A 16,783-nucleotide genomic window follows, 5' to 3' on the forward strand; every position below is an offset into this window, starting at 1 on the left:
AATTTATTTCTTTAAGTATATTCTTTTCTGGTAACAGTTGTATTGCCAAGGCTGTATATAGAATCTTGGGTAGTAAAACCATTTTTATTAACTGTAGTCTTATCTTCAAATGTTAATATTTTGTTCCATTTTCCCACACTGACTTTAATTGTATTAATGATATTATTGTAGTTTTTTGAGACTAGTTCCTAGATATTTTAAGGTATATTCTTGTTTCCCTATTATGTGATCCCCCTTAGTTTGCAGTTCTTTCTTTTTATTTAGAAATAAAAATTTTGATTTTGATTTATTGAAATGGAGTCCTGAAGTCGTGTAGAATTTGTCAATTAATATATCTAATTCTTCTAATGTCTCTTTTGCATTAGGTAATGTTAGTAATATGTCATCAGCAAATAGCATTATTTTAGAATTGTATTGTTCATAAACATCTATTCCTTTGATTTTTATATTGTTACGAATTAAATCTGCCAATATTTCAGTAGCCAGAGCAAATAGTATTGGTGACATGGGACATCCTTGTTTAGTGCCTTTTGTTGTATGTATAGATTCAGAGGTAAAAGGACCTAACTTGACATATGCTAAATTATTTGTGTGTGTGTGTGTGTATATATATATATATATATATATATTCTTTAGGAGAAGGATGCCGGAAATTGAAATAGCTTTAAGATTTTGAATAAATAGTCCCAATTTAGGGAATCAAAGGCTTTCTCTATATTTATTTTATTTTTATTTTATTTTACATTTGTTGACCGGGCTAGTCTAGCTGGATACATGTCCATTTTCAGTAGAGGCCCGAGGAGTTAAGCTCCAGAGTTTAAGAAGAAGTACATTTACTATATTACAAGAAAGTAAGGGAAAACAATATGCAAAGAGTACACACAAAAATTAGCAAAATAAATTACAAGCAAGGTTATCTAAGCCAATTATGAGTGTTTCTTTGTTAGCATAATCTGTAAGAGAAATTATCCTTGTAATATTGTCATGTGTGTGTCTATGATATATAAATCCAGTCGGATCATTATTTATTGATTTGGATAGTGGTATTTTCATTCTGTTAGCTAATATTGTCATAAATTTCTTATAATCATGATTTAATAATTATGTAGGTCTGTATGCGGTACAGAGGTTTGGGGATTTGTTTTCCTTTAGGATTGGTGTGATTAAGGAATATCTCAAGAGGGTGGAATTGAAGCTTGTGACTGAATTTCTAATAGAGTTTTATGGAAGAGGGGGATAATATCTTTGAAGGAAAAAGTTTATATATTTCCATAATTATGCCATCTATACCTGGAGCTTTATTATTTGTACCCTCTTTTATTGTATCTGTAATTTCTTTGTAGGATATACATGCTTGGAGATCTAGTTTTAATTTTTCTGGTATTTTATATAGGAATATTTTTCATATAGATTTAATTGATCAGTATGTATATCTTCTTTTTAGAAATGTTCTATATATTGATTTCTATAGGCATCAAGAATATCACCTATATACGAGACATTTTCCCCTTTCTTTTCATGAAAGATAGTTTTAGTCTTATTAGCTTTTGATTGTATTTTGATTCTTGTAGATAAATTATGTAGATATTTGGGAGAAGTGGACTAAGTATTAATTGTTAGTTTTTCTAAAGCTAAACTAGCTTTATGTGTTAGAATTTTGTTATATTTATTGTTTAATACTTCTACTTTCTTTTTCATCTCCAAATTGTCTTAATTTTTTTCAGCTTTTACTGTCAAAAGTTTGGATTGTAGATCCAATAATTCAGAATACCATTCTCTGATTTTTTTTATACCAAGTTAGGGTTTTGCCATATATATATATATATATATATATATATATAAGCTTTTAATGAGTCCCATATCATTATTTTATTTATCTCTGTGGTGTAGTTAATATCTAAGAAGAACTCTAATTCAGATAATAGCCAGGGTTTCAACTCTTTATTTTTAGTTATATATGCTGGAATTCTGGAGTTAAAGATTAATGGTTTGTACCCAATTAGTATCAGTGAATTATGGTCTGAAAAGGGGCAGGGAGTGATGGAGAAGTGTAAGTCATGGGTAGTAAATATTTTATCTATTCTAGTTTGGGTACCAAATATTTGATCTTGATGGAAAACAAAGTTTTATCTTCTTTAAATTTGAAAGTATCTTCAAGATGAAATAATTCTATCCACTTGTTTAAAGGTTTTGATACAGTAGATGTACGCAGCGGTCTTTTATTTGTAGTTTCAGAAGTATCAAATATACAATTAAATCTCCTCCTAATATTAAGTTGCCTTTATAGTTATTGGAAATGAAATCCAAGTGTTTAATTGCTGATCCAATGCCTGGGAACCAATATAGATTGCCCAAGGACCTTAATCTGTTATTATATTTATTGCAAATACCATAAGGCCTTTTTTATTTTCATACTTATAAATGATTTATGGGTTAATCACATTTGTTTTTCATAACATTGTTACCCCTTTTGACTTTGTTTTATAAGTGGACTGCACCAATATTATATATTCCTTGGGATTTCATTTGTAGTTGTCATTTGTTTTGAAATGAGTTTCTTGAAGGAAGACAATTTGTGCTTTGTTCAATTTTAAATATTTCAGTAGATTGATCTCTTGCTAGCATTGTTTAAGCCATTGGTATTTAAAGATAATAAAGTTAAATCCATCTTAGATTATTTGAACTATGTATTTTTTGTTTTAATGTGACTAGTAAACACTTTCCTCTGGTAACTATAAAGTATATGTTTGAGCTTTTAAAGGAAATTATCAGTATTATACTTTGAAGGTTTACCAATAAATTAATGTTTTGGTCAGGCATACTAAAAATGTTTTTGAAATTTAAATTTAAATTAATAAATGTTAACAAAACTAAGGATTGCACTAGCCATGGAATGAAAATCATTCCTAATCTGATGGATAAACCTAAGTCCATCAGATTATCACTCATACCTTCACAAATCAGAACATCTGAGCTCCATCAGTTGAATTATCATATGTAGAATATTTATAATAAGAATAAGCAACATTTGTTATTTTGAACATATGTAGTACTATTGTAGATTAGACAAAATTCTAATACAATGTAATGTCTACTTGTTATATAAGCAATTAATATTTACCTGAAAGATCACAAGGAATTCAAACATAGTAAAGAAGGATGTATCATATGTAAAACCTCAGTAAAAGATTATAGCACAGTTATTTAACATATTCACCCTTATTGATGAAGTATTTCAACACTTATTACTTAATCTAAATAGATGATAATATTTATACCTAATGTTTATAATATAATGTATTTTACTAGATATGTCAGAAGTTAAATTTCATTGTTTGTCAGCATTTAAGTAATCACTTTGTATAATCAGCAAAGGATAAAGTGAGTGATTATTGTCAATTTAATACAATTTTTTCAGAATGTGTTTGCTACATGCTGTGACGTTCCTTGTTCAGGCTTCTTTTGTTTACCTTGAACAACTTTGTCAGTTTTATGTCATATATAAAACATTAGTTACCTTGGTAACAGTTTAATTATGTGTGGTCAAGATGGGTTACAACAACTACAATTCAAGTTAAAGCAATTACATGACTTGTTATACATATTTACTTGTATAAGAAAATCATCATGCTTCCCCTTGATGTTCAACACAGTGTATGCCAATTATGAGAAGTTAAAACAGCAGTGTTATACTCAAGCCCATCTTATTAAACTGAGTGGTTACTGTCAATTTAATACTATTTGTTCAGAATATGATTGTTACATTATGTAATATAAGAAGGTCCAAATATCACAACCAGCAAGTAGAGCGTAACACCAGCGGAATAAAACTGTAAGATATAAATAAGCAAAAAAGGTACGCTGGTGTATGGTAGCCAAAAATCCAATCACTGAAAAACACAAATTGTTCACATAGAAAATCCACCACGCTTAGTGAGCAATGTGGAGATAAATCTTTTATTCGTAGTGAGCGCTTTCGCCCGTAGGCTTCTTCAGACTGTCAAACATTTAATTGCAACCAGATTACAATTTAAATATCGCACTGTGCAACACTATTGGTCAATCAATCAACATTAAAAAATCTTAAAAAATCTTAAAGCGCTATGCAGCATCATTTAAAACACAACATTAAACAACTTAGTTTAAAACTTTGTAAACATACTTTCTATAAAATAAGTGTAAATATAAATGTATATATAAATATATATTTATATATTTGCGCACGTGTCTGTATCTCATTAAATAAACAGCATATAAAAAGTCTAAAATGTACTTTCTGATGTCATGCACTCCATCAATATTTAAAATAAACAGTATAGGACCTAGATGTTGTTCAGAATCTAAAGACCTGTCTATTCTTTAAAATAAATAGTTCGAACGCCAAGGTCATTCAGAGTTAGGAAACCTATCTAACCATTGTAAAACTATAAGAGCAAGGTACACTTCTTATAGCCTTGACAAAATAAAGGTAATGAACAATAATTAAACCTAAACAGTGAATATGAAAAAAGCAACATCCAAGGGGGGTTAGATTAAATGAAATAAATGAATAAAATAAAATAAAATGAAATAATCAAATAGACCTAATGGAATGAAGTAATGCTAAGCCTAGGTTGTGTTCTGATGGTTAGGTACGTGGAGCCTTCTCCTTCTCAAGAACGGTTTCACCTGTACCTTGTCATTCAAGCCGGGATGTTGGTCAGCCCTGCATCTGATGATCCACTTCATTTCACTCTCCAATGTGTAGTTAGTTATATCACCCCCTCTTATGTTGACTTCAATATTTTGAATGGCAAAAAATCTAAAGGTGTGTAGCCCCTAATTCCATGTTGTGTTTGGCCAAAGCATTAAACACTGAACCTATCCTTATGTGGTAGACATGTTCTCTTATGCGTTCTTTCAAAGATCTATTGGTTTTACCAATATAGAATGCGGGGCATGCTTCACATCTAGCCATATAGACAACATTCGAACTGTTGCAGTTGGTATTGGTATGGAAATGAAACAGATGTTTCGTGACAGGGTGAATAAAATCTACTGCTTCTTCAATGTACATGCATTGGTTACATTTTCCACAGGGCATAGTATTTGTGTTTCGTTTGTTTGTCCTTTCTATTTTCAGATTATTCCTAGGTCTACAAAGTAATTTTCTTAAATTGGGTTGATTCTTAAATGCAATGTTCGGACTAGAACCCACAACCTTACTAATTTCATTATCTAAAAGTAAAATGTCCCAATGTTTTGCCATGATTTGTCTAAGATGAGAGGCATCCTTCGTAAAAAACATAGATGCTCTAATGTTACCTGGTTCAAATAGTGGGTCAATGTTAGATGGTCCTGTAGGGTCTGAAAAATAGGGTTTAGCCATGGTATCTCTGAGATTGGTTACTACAGATGTAATTTGTGCAAATGCTTCTTTATCATATCCCCTTTGTACAAATTTAACCCTTAAGTCATCCATTTCCTTGGTATAAACCTCATCAGTGGGATTCAGTCTTGAAGCCCTCATAATTTGGCCTTTTAGGACATTATTAAAAACATGTTTAGGGTGCATACTGTCTCTGTGAAGTATGGTATTCCTGTGACACAATTTCCTTTGTATTGAGGTAAGTAATCCATTGCTGAGCCTAAAAATATTAACATCTAAAAATGAAATCTGCTCATATGAGTAAGTCAGTGTAAATTTTAAAAAACTGGTTGAAGTATTGATACATTCAACGAACCTCAACAATGTGTCCACATCACTCAACCAAATAAAAAAGAGGTCATCCACAAACCTGCGGTACAGACCTACATAGTCTTGAAACAGATTGAGCTCACAACATCTAAAGTGACTAATATGTAATGTGATTTGTCATTCAATTGTGTTGTGTAAGCATATAAGTCAAGGAGGAATTGTTTACTGTCTCTTAGAATGGTGTTGTTATCATCTACAAATGGCCTGAGATGAAATTCAATATAGATAGAAAGGGGCTCAGTTGCCCATCCTTGGCCAGCCACTTTAGATGTTGTGAGCTTATTTACTGTGATCCCAATGACATAGGGGTACAGTATATACAAGATTATTTCAGGACTCACTCTGATTTTACTCCTGTGAAGATTGATTTTATTGCACTGCTCTTGGAAACAGTTCTGCTGAACAACATTTATATGTTTGGAGAAGAGGTGTTCTTGCAGAAGGATGGCGTGGCTATGGGCACCTCGTGTGCCAATAGCTACGCCAACCTAGTCATGGCCCAATGGGAAGAAACTTTTCTTTTTAAGCTCAATCTGTTTCAAGACTATGTAGGTCTGTACCGCAGGTTTGTGGATGACCTCTTTTTTATTTGGTTGAGTGATGTGGACACATTGTTGAGGTTCGTTGAATGTATCAATACTTCAACCAGTTTTTTTTAAATTTACACTGACTTACTCATATGAGCAGATTTCATTTTTAGATGTTAATATTTTTAGGCTCAACAATGGATTATTTAACACCTCAATACATAGGAAATTGTGTCACAGGAATACCATACTTCACAGAGACAGTATGCACCCTAAACATGTTTTTAATAATGTCCTAAAAGGCCAAATTATGAGGGCTTCAAGATTGAATCCCACTGATGAGGGTTATACCAAGGAATTGGATGACTTAAGGGTTAAATTTGTACAAAGGGGATATGATAAAGAAGCATTTGCACAAATTACATCTGTAGTAACCAATCTCAGAGATACCACGGCTAAACCCTATTTTTCAGACCCTACAGGACCATCTAACATTGACCCACTATTTGAACCAGGTAACATTAGAGCATCTATGTTTTTTACGAAGGATGCCTCTCATCTTAGACAAATCATGGCAAAACATTGGGACATTTTACTTTTAGATAATGAAATTAGTAAGGTTGTGGGTTCTAGTCCAAACATTGCATTTAAGAATCAACCCAATTTAAGAAAATTACTTTGTAGACCTAGGAATAATCTGAAAATAGAAAGGACAAACAAACGAAACACAAATACTATGCCCTGTGGAAAATGTAACCAATGCATGTACATTGAAGAAGCAGTAGATTTTATTCACCCTGTCACGAAACATCTGTTTCATTTCCATACCAATACCAACTGCAACAGTTCGAATGTTGTCTATATGGCTAGATGTGAAGCATGCCCCGCGTTCTATATTGGTAAAACCAATAGATCTTTGAAAGAACGCATAAGAGAACATGTCTACCACATAAGGATAGGTTCAGTGTTTAATGCTTTGGCCAAACACAACATGGAATTAGGGGCTACACACACCTTTAGATTTTTTGCCATTCAAAATATTGAAGTCAACATAAGAGGGGGTGATATAACTAACTACACATTGGAGAGGGAAATTAAGTGGATCATCAGATGCAGGGCTGACCAACATCCCGGCTTGAATGACAAGGTACAGGTGAAACCGTTCTTGAGAAGGAGAAGGCTCCACGTACCTAACCATCAGAACACAACCTAGGCTTAGCATTACTTCATTCCATTAGGTCTATTTGATTATTTCATTTTATTTTATTTTATTTTATTCATTTATTTCATTTAATCTAACCCCCCTTGGATGTTGCTTTTTTCATATTCACTGTTTAGGTTTAATTATTGTTCATTACCTTTATTTTGTCAAGGCTATAAGAAGTGTACCTTGCTCTTATAGTTTTACAATAGTTAGATAGGTTTCCTAACTCTGAATGACCTTGGCGTTCGAACTATTTATTTTAAAGAATAGACAGGTCTTTAGATTCTGAATAACATCTAGGTCCTACACTGTTTATTTTAAATATTGATGGAGTGTATGACATCAGAAAGTACATTTTAGACTTTTTATATGCTGTTTATTTAATGAGATACAGGCACATGTGCGCAAATATATAAATATATATTTATATATACATTTATATTTACACTTATTTTATAGAAAGTATGTTTACAAAGTTTTAAACTAAGTTGTTTAATGTTGTGTTTTAAATGATGCTGCATAGCGCTTTAAGATTTTTAAGATTTTTTAATGTTGATTGATTGACCAACCAATAGTGTTGCACAGTGCGATATTTAAATTGTAATCTGGTTGCAATTAAATGTTTGACAGTCTGAAGAAGCCTACGGGCGAAAGCGCTCACTACGAATAAAAGATTTATCTCCACATTGCTCACTAAGCGTGGTGGATTTCCTATGTGAACAATTTGTGTTTTTCAGTGATTGGATTTTTGGCTACCATACACCAGCGTACCTTTTTTGCTTATTTATATCTCTACATTATGTAATATGTCAAGTTCAGGCTTCCACTATCTCTCTTGAATTACCCTGTCAGTTTGATGTCATGTACAAAACTCTAGTTGTCTTGGTAACTGCTTAAGTATTACACATGGGCAAGATGGGCTACAAAAACTACAATTCAAGTTAAAACAATTACATGACTTGTTATACATATTTAATTATATAAGAAAATCATCAAGCTTCCCTCTGATTTTCAGTGTAGTGTATGTCACCTATGATAAGCCAAGACAGTAGTATTATTATACAAAAACTAAAGTTATTGAATCCAGATTTTAATATCTAAATTCAGCAGACTAGTTAATCTATTTGATGATTATATATTTTGTGTCCAGATTACTAAAATCAAACACTACATTGTCTCTCATGCATGTTTTTTTCTTTTTCTTCCCTGCTGTAGCTTAGTTATTTGACACAAGCTGTTAAGCATTATCATTGCTGTGTTCCCGTTACCATAGCAACATGGGAGCATCTGAGCACTGCCAGTGTGTCTGCAAACCACTCACCAGAGGCGCACGATGCACCCGAAGCAAAGCCTCATCTCACCAGCAAGCCCAAGCCCAAACTCCCTCCCTCCCAGTCCGGCAACAGCCAGGAAAAGAACAGAAAGCAAACAAGTTAGCGAAAACAGCTAATAAGCAATTACATGAGCCGTCACTCACATTCACATATACAGGAAAACCACAATGCTTACCCCCGACGTTCAATACAATGTATGCCATTCAAGACAAGCCAAAATGGCAATATTATTAAACTCAAGCCCGTGTCATTAAACTGAATGTCTATTGTGAATTTAATACTAGTTGTTCAGAATATAGTTATTACATTCTGTGACATTTCAAGTTCAGGCTTCCACTGTCTCTCTAACCCGGTCAGTTTGATGTCATGTACAAAGACACTGGTTATCTTGGTAACCATACTACCCATGGTCAAGACGGGCTACAAAAACTACAATTCAAGTTAATTCAAATAAATAACTTCTTATAATGTAGTAACCACAAGCTGTTGAGCTTTATTGTTTCTCTGTTACCGTTACCATAGCAACCTGGGAGCGTCTGATACAGTTAATGAGTCTGTGAACTATTTACCAAAGGCACACGATGCACCTGAAGCAAAGCTTCACTTCACTAGAAACCTCAAGCCTGAATTCCCTCCCTCCCAGCTCGGCAACAGCCAGGAAGGAGCTGAAAATAAACAAGTCATCAAAAACAACGAAAAAAAAAAAAAAAAGGATAATTATAATGACATCTGCACCAGCTACCAGACATGGCTGCATTCATGCGCACCACATCAGGATCGACCAAGCAGCATACAGCCACGATACCCGCCACAAATTCCATCAACCATATCTATACAGAATAATAATGACGTTTGTACTAGCCACCAAACACAACTGTATCCACGCACACCATTTCAGAATTGATTAAACCGCACTCATAGCCATAATACCAGCCATAATTAACACTAACCATAGTTAATCAGAATAATGATGACATTTGTAGTAAGAGCTTACTACTGTTATTAACCAGGATATGAAGAAGGCATTAGTCACCATGACAGCATTTTTTAAACACTCTACTGTTACTGCTGTTGTATGTTGCTTTGTTTGGCTAATATATAATATAAATAGTAACCCATGTTGACCTACCTTTGTTTTTGAAGAATTAATTATTGGACTTTTGAACATTCTGACTAAATCATTACTGTTTCTCAGTTGTTTACAAAAACCTCCTTTGTAAAATAAAAACAGATGACAAGTGATGTACCATATCAGTTGATACTTTGAGAGATGTAGTTATAAGTGTTATTTTTTTGGGACAGCTTTCTTGGAATCAGTTTTTTGTTTCTTCTTTCTAGCATCAGTCCAAGCATTTGTTTCTTTTATTATTTTAAGAGTAGGGGGCATCAATTCCATTTCTTCTGGAATAGGCACTATGTTGTTTTTGATGTATATAGTAGCTTCTTCTTAGTCATTAAAGGTTCTCATCTCATTGGCAAAAAGTATTTTTTATCTTGGCTGGAAAGTCAAGCTGTGCTTTAATGTTTTATTTCAGCAGTTTTATTACTGGCCAAACTTTTTTCCTTTGTTGTAGTATTCTGGAAGAATAATCATTATCAAACCTTATCAGGCTTTGATTGTATTTTAAGGGTGATTTTCTCCAAGCAGATTTTAATATTAGTTCCTTGTCCAGAAATGAAAGAAATTTTATAATAATGGGTCTGGGCGGAGTATTTGTTGAATTAGAGGCAGGTTTTCTCAGTGCTCTATGCACCCTTTCAATTCCAAATGAAAGTCCCTCTTTCAAGTCTAAAAATTCAGGAATCCAGGTTGTTAAAAATGAGATGATGTCTTCACCTTCAGTGTTTTCAGGCAGACCAAAGATCCTTATGTTGTTTCTATTTTGTTAAGCAGCCAAGTATTCTGTTTAAGCAGAAATTCTTTTTGGGATTCTTCCTCTTTGAGTCTCCCTTCAATGTAATTTAGAGAAGTTTCTATGGTTATTTTTGTCTGGTGTTGCTGTAATAGTTCCTTAAGAGAGTCAGTCTGTTTTTGAGAATTTAATTTGAGGTTTTCCAAGTCATTTTTAAAGCCATCCATCTTTAAGGATAGTTCCTGTAAGGTAGTTATCAGTCGCAGTTTTTTTTTCAAAGCGGCATCTGGGTGAGAATTCCTTGAGTTGTTCATTTTCAGTGATTCAATGTATCTCCAAGTTACTTGACAGGAAATCTTTGTATATCTCCACCAAAATTGATATGTATGTAGTTTAGTAGTTTATCTATAGATTTCTGATGTTTTAAACTTGAAAATAATAACATTTTCTTATATCATACTAGTTTATGGTGCTGAAAATTCACTGCTCTCAGTTGGCCATCTAGGCTCCGCCTGCTTCCATGTTTCTGATGGACAGAGGTCAGCAGTAAATATTCCCTAACTAACACCCCCCCACTAAATTGTTTGCAGCCTCCTAATTAACATATCCCACCAAATAGATGCCTTTGTTACCTGGGGACACAATTCGGTTGGGTTGCATGGCTGGGATTATAAAGGCCCTGGTGGTGATTAGCCTAGTGTATACCTATTAACGTATGAGTTGAGTTTCTTGTTTAGACTCTGTAGGTTTTCTACTGTTGGTTTTGCTATCTCATAGGTAAGTACTATGCTAGCTACCCTTGTTGGGCCATTTTTAAGCTTGGTTAATATTTCTCAAAGGTAAGAATCAAACCTTGTACCCTGTGTTTGTGAGGTGAATACTTTAACCAGTGTGCCAGCCCCCACAACCTTTGAATTAGAAACCCAGTGCGCTATCCATTTTGCAACAGAGTCTCGGAACATTTGTCATTGCCTAAAAAAGGCACAGTGAAGGAGGAAAGTGTTTTACCCAGTATTCAGTAATGTTTTATCTGATATTTGAAAGCCTAGATGGGACAGGCGCATACCATATCTGACAATGTAGGGTCTGTTTTGTCAAAGAATTTGACTAATCCAGATTGCCTTCAAGAAGTTGTGCTTCAGGTTTTTATAGTAGATCCAGTGAGGTAATAATTCTGTCTGACAGCAGATGTGATGTGGTTTGTGGATTGAGTCAATGTCCAATACAGATGAAAAAGATAAAGAACTTTAAAGCTGAGTGAAGATAAGTTGGTAAATTCAGTCATCAGTTCTAAACGCAATGAAGGAGGTTCTACTGAATGTTTTTAAATATTAGTAATGTTGTGCTGCTTCCTCCCAGAAGAAAGAAGACATGATTTCATTTTGCAGGACAGTGATATAAAATGTCATATCACTTGCCTGGCATTTGTGATTTCTGTGATAATGAAAATGTCTGAATTCCTTTACAGATTACAACTTTTTCGTTATATGCAAGCTGTTTGTGTGGCAGAACTTGAGGTGGCATATATTCATAAGGAGAACATCCTTCCAGTCTTTCACTGGTTGTCTGATGTGGTAAACCAGTCTAGTGTGGAGCTAAGGATGTGATCTGTACTTGTGATATATAGCTTTCACATCAGAAGGAAGGCTATAGCATCCCAAACAGAGCTGTAGTTAGCTCATCTAATGCCTGGTGCTGGTCCCTGATCTGATACCCCCGTCCCCTTAGCTCTTTAGGTGAACAGCAGAAAGTGACGTCTTTTAAACTGTAGCAAGCCACTTGCTGCAAGTACAGCTTATGATACACGAAGTGCTGAAGTATGAATGCAGGACCTACACTTCTAGACCATTTGGCATCTCATGATTGCACCCCTTATCACTTCACAACCAGGGCAGCTGCCTCATTTGCCCCACCATTGCTACCCTTCTGATCCCAAATACTCCAGTTAATAGAATGTCAGTGTCACTGGAAGACAGCTTTTATTTTCACACCGTCTCCTTTCAGGTATAGCTTAGAAGAAAATGTCCTGTTTCATAATGGTATGATTTATTTATGTTTAAAGCATTCACCTCAGCATTAGGATTTTATGCTGATAGTTAAACTGAAGAACTTGTGAAGATTAGTGCATTTCTGTGTGAACGTGTGTTGATTTCTGTGAAAGTGTGTTTGTTGCAATAAACATGTTGTTCTATTCAGGATTAGATCTCTGCCTTAGGCATTTTGCTTGCTGTTGTAGTAGGCTCTTGTTTTCCATAAACATGAATAAGATAAAGTGGACATCTGAAGTTGGATGTTGCATATCAAGTAAATATAGCTAACCATCTGAAAGAAGAGATCTAAATTAATGTTCATTTTTTACTTTTTTCTAAAGTTTTTTGAAAAGGCTTCATTTGTTCTGACAAGTACAAGTTCTGTTATTGTGCCAGTTTTACAGCACTCAAAACGAAACTGGAATAGGGGGTTGTTATTAATAGAAAGGGTCCCTTCTAGGTTTTCTTCTGTGATATAACTTTTTCAAGTATTTGTTCTTAGGGTAAGTTCTGTTATTAGTTTCCCGCTACTCCTCGTCAGGCAGGTTAATATGTCTTTTTTGCTTATAGATATTTTATTCATATTTCAGTGTTAACTAATACAAATGAGAATGAGCTTTTGAAGAACACTTGCTTTGTCAAGTTGGCTCAATTTTTTGTGTTCACTAAGCAAATTAACATTTATTTGTAACTTGCTGAAAGAAAAAAATAAGTTGAAGTTCTCTATTAATTTTCTGTTTGGACACAAGTTTAATGTATGTAGTATTAAAACAGTGAGCCTTCCCATTTCTTCCATCCATCTAATATTGTCAGGTCACGTCTGACTTCCATATCAACTCCATGAACAGACACTGCCATTCACAGAGTCTGCTAGGCAAATAGGGAATGGAAGTAGATTTTCAGGCCTTCATTTCCATATCACACACACACACACACACCCCTCTTTGGGTAATTTAGAACCACATGTATTTGTGATGTGGGATGAAATTGTGGAGTATTCGGAGAAGTCGCGCAGACATGAGGGCGACGTGCAGGTTGCGCACAAGAAGGCACCTCTGTGGCGAACCAAACCAGAAAGCTTGTTTCTTTGGGGCGACAATACTACTCACTCCGCCACTGTGTTGCCCTTTCCCATTCCTTATGTCCTCAAGTTTTTTAAACTGCTCTAGAAGCAACTTACTAATCCTACAGTTTATTCAGAGTAATTGTGTTGTACTGGAAATAGTAAAATAGTTCTACATGATTTCTGCATTTTTTAACTTTCCTTCTCTAGGTGCTGTTATAAGGGTCGCACCGACAACAGTGAAACCAAACAGACCTAGAGAGCCTGGTAAGCTTCCTTTTGCTGTTTTGCATTGTGTTTAAAAGGTACATATACTGTAGATTATCATTGCTGATAGGTGGTGAGGATGTTCCTTGCAAATTGCATAAGCTTGTCACTTCTGTGTTTTTGTCTGTTTATTAATAGTGAGCTTCCTCTTTTGTTGGAGGTTTCATTCCTTCAGCTTGTACTTGTGTAGTTTGTGAATGAGCACATAGTTTAACCAGTCAAAATATTGGTTATATGCCTTTAAATAGACACATTTACAAGAGGGAAGAATATAAAACAGTAAATATAACTAAAATATTGTTAAAATAAAACAGTCCAAGTTATTGGGAGAGACCTTTAAATATTTGGGCAGGAACAGGCTTAGTAAACAGATCTGTTAAGGCAGCTAGTAGTTGTACATTGAAAAAGCTGATAGTTCATAGGTAGGTACTAGATTATCTGCCCGAAGGCATGCGTAAGCCTAGCTGGAATGTGTTGGCTTTCGCCGCCCCATTAGATTAGTTCCCTGTGCCTCTGTCCAGCAGAGCCATTGAAGTGATCCCCGGGGTAAACTTTCTGTTTCCCATCCACTCGTCAAGGTTTCTCTTGAAGAGGGTTAGCAAGGAGCTGTGTCTAATGTAGATTGGAATCTCTGGGACAGGAGTCTATCCCTTCAGCACATCCTATTTATTGTTGTGGTGAGGTTTAGATCTCTGGGGCGTGTGACTCAAGGGGATATGAGTTTCTTTAGGTGGAGCATATCCATCAGTTCTGGGTTGGACATGGACTTGTATGTCAGGCAGACAGCACCTCTGAATAGGCGGTATGCAACAGAGTACAAATAGAGTTTCTTCAGTCGAGCTGCATAGGGCATCTGCTTGAGGCCAGTGATCCTCTTGGTGAGGTACTTTTGTGTTCTTTCCAGTTGTTGCAGGTGTCTTGTAAGGTACATTCCAAATGGGGCATTGTACTCTATGATGGGGTCTGATGAGTGATGCATAGAGGGGCCCAATGACCTCTTTTGATCTGGATGCAAACCCTTTTGTGATTAGGTGGGCCACATAGAAGGATTTTCTAACCACTTTGGCAATGTGATTATCCAAGGAGAGGTTACCGTCTACTTGGGTCCCCAGATCCTTTAGTAGTACTTCCATATTTAGGGGGCTACCACCTATGTGGCAGTTTGTGGGTACTTTGTTTTTTCCAAAGGGGATGACTATGCACTTTTTGGCATTTAGCTTGAGGCCATGGTTTTGACACCAGGTATCTGTCTCAGTGAGACCCTTTTGGAGGATATCTGTGTCAGCCGGAGAGTCAGTTATAGCCCCTAGTTTGCAGTCGTCTGCAAACTTGGTCAGCCGTAGTCCTACTGTGCTTGCCCGTACCTCTGAGAAGTATATGCCGAACAGGAGGGGTCCTAGGACTGAGCCCTGGGGAGCACCACTTGTAACCGGTTTAGAGTCAGACCTAGCTCCAGCAACTCTCACCATGTGGGTTCTGTCCCTGAGCCAGTTGGCAACCCATCTCATGACATAGGGGTTTATGTTCAGGCTGGTGAGCTTGTCTATAATACCTGAGTGGGGAATGGTGTCGAAGGCCTTTGCGAGGTCCAGGTGTAGACTGTGTGGACCACCTTTCCCTCTGTAGCCTTGGTAACTGTCTCAAAGAAGTCCACCAGGTTCAGGAAGCATGATCTGCCCTTAATAAAGCCGAACTAGGTATGGTCCAGTGTTTGGAGGTTCCCAATGTCTCTGTTAATGAGATCCATGATGATGCGCTCCATAGCTTTGTAGACCAAGCTAGTGAGGCTTATAGGGCGATAGTTCCTGGGGTCCGTTGTGGCTCCATCTTTGTGGAGCGGAATAACCGTTGCTGTGCGCCACTCTCTGGGCACGTAGCCTGTGGAGAGGCTGAGTTTAAACAGTGTGTTTAGGTGAGGGGTTAGTTCATCTTTGAGCTTGTGTAGGACGCAGCCTGGGATACCGTCCAGTCCCATTGATGCTGTGTTTTTGGCTTTGGAGAGGGCTGTTTTAACCTGAGTGTCTGTGATTTCAGGGGCACTACATTCTTCTGGTATAGTTATGGGCCCTTTTGGGGGTGAGAGTGGGTGAAGTTTGCACTGAACCTGTCTGCCAGGATGTTTGCTATATCGGTCGGTTCAATGTATTTTATGCCATTCTGCACTAACTCCGTGCAGATCTGAGAATTGCCTCTTAGATTCTTGACATAGCTAAAGATTGCCTTGTGGTTATCGTTGGAGTCCATGGCAATTTTTCTTTCAAAGCTAGCCTTGGATAATTTTATGAGGGAACGTAATTTCTTGCTGATACTGATCAGGGATGTCTTCCATTTTTGTGATTTTACTCTCTTCTGTACTAGTTTCCTCCTCCTATTGTATAGCTTGTTTATGGCAGGGGTCCACCAGACTGGTTTCTTGGAGGAGTGAGTATTGGTTTTGTTTGGGATAGCATGATCCATGCATTCTTGTAGGTGCCCATAGAGTGCATTAGTAAAAGATTTTGCAGCTTGTACAGTGTTATCCTTTAGCATGGGGGTTTTGAAACTTCCCACCTCGGTCTTAAGTAATGTGAAGTTTGCTTTTGAAAAGTTTTTCACAGTGGTTTCTTTGACCAGAGGTAGTGGCGGAATGTGGATATCCAGAGTGATTAGTTTATGGTCAGATCTAACCAGCGAGGGGTTGACCTCTGGTGTGGAACACCAGTCGCCCATGTTGGTGATGACCAGGCCCAATATGTTGTCACCTCTGGTGGGGGTGTTGACCAGTTGAT

General features: G+C 36.0%; 1 protein-coding gene across 1 annotated transcript in view; it reads left to right on the forward strand.

Moving 5' to 3' along the window:
- PHF20L1 (PHD finger protein 20 like 1) overlaps positions 1-16,783 on the forward strand; it is a 2,880,694-nt gene that overhangs the window by 1,911,755 nt on the left and 952,156 nt on the right. The window contains exon 12 of the mRNA XM_044066227.1: positions 13,959-14,015. Within this exon, the coding sequence (XP_043922162.1) occupies positions 13,959-14,015 (57 nt within the window). The remainder of the gene's footprint in view (positions 1-13,958; positions 14,016-16,783) is intronic.

This window comes from Protopterus annectens, chromosome 3.part1, assembly GCF_019279795.1.
Source record: "Protopterus annectens isolate FY-2018-M chromosome 3.part1, PAN1.0, whole genome shotgun sequence".
Taxonomy (NCBI): Eukaryota; Metazoa; Chordata; order Ceratodontiformes; family Protopteridae; genus Protopterus; species Protopterus annectens.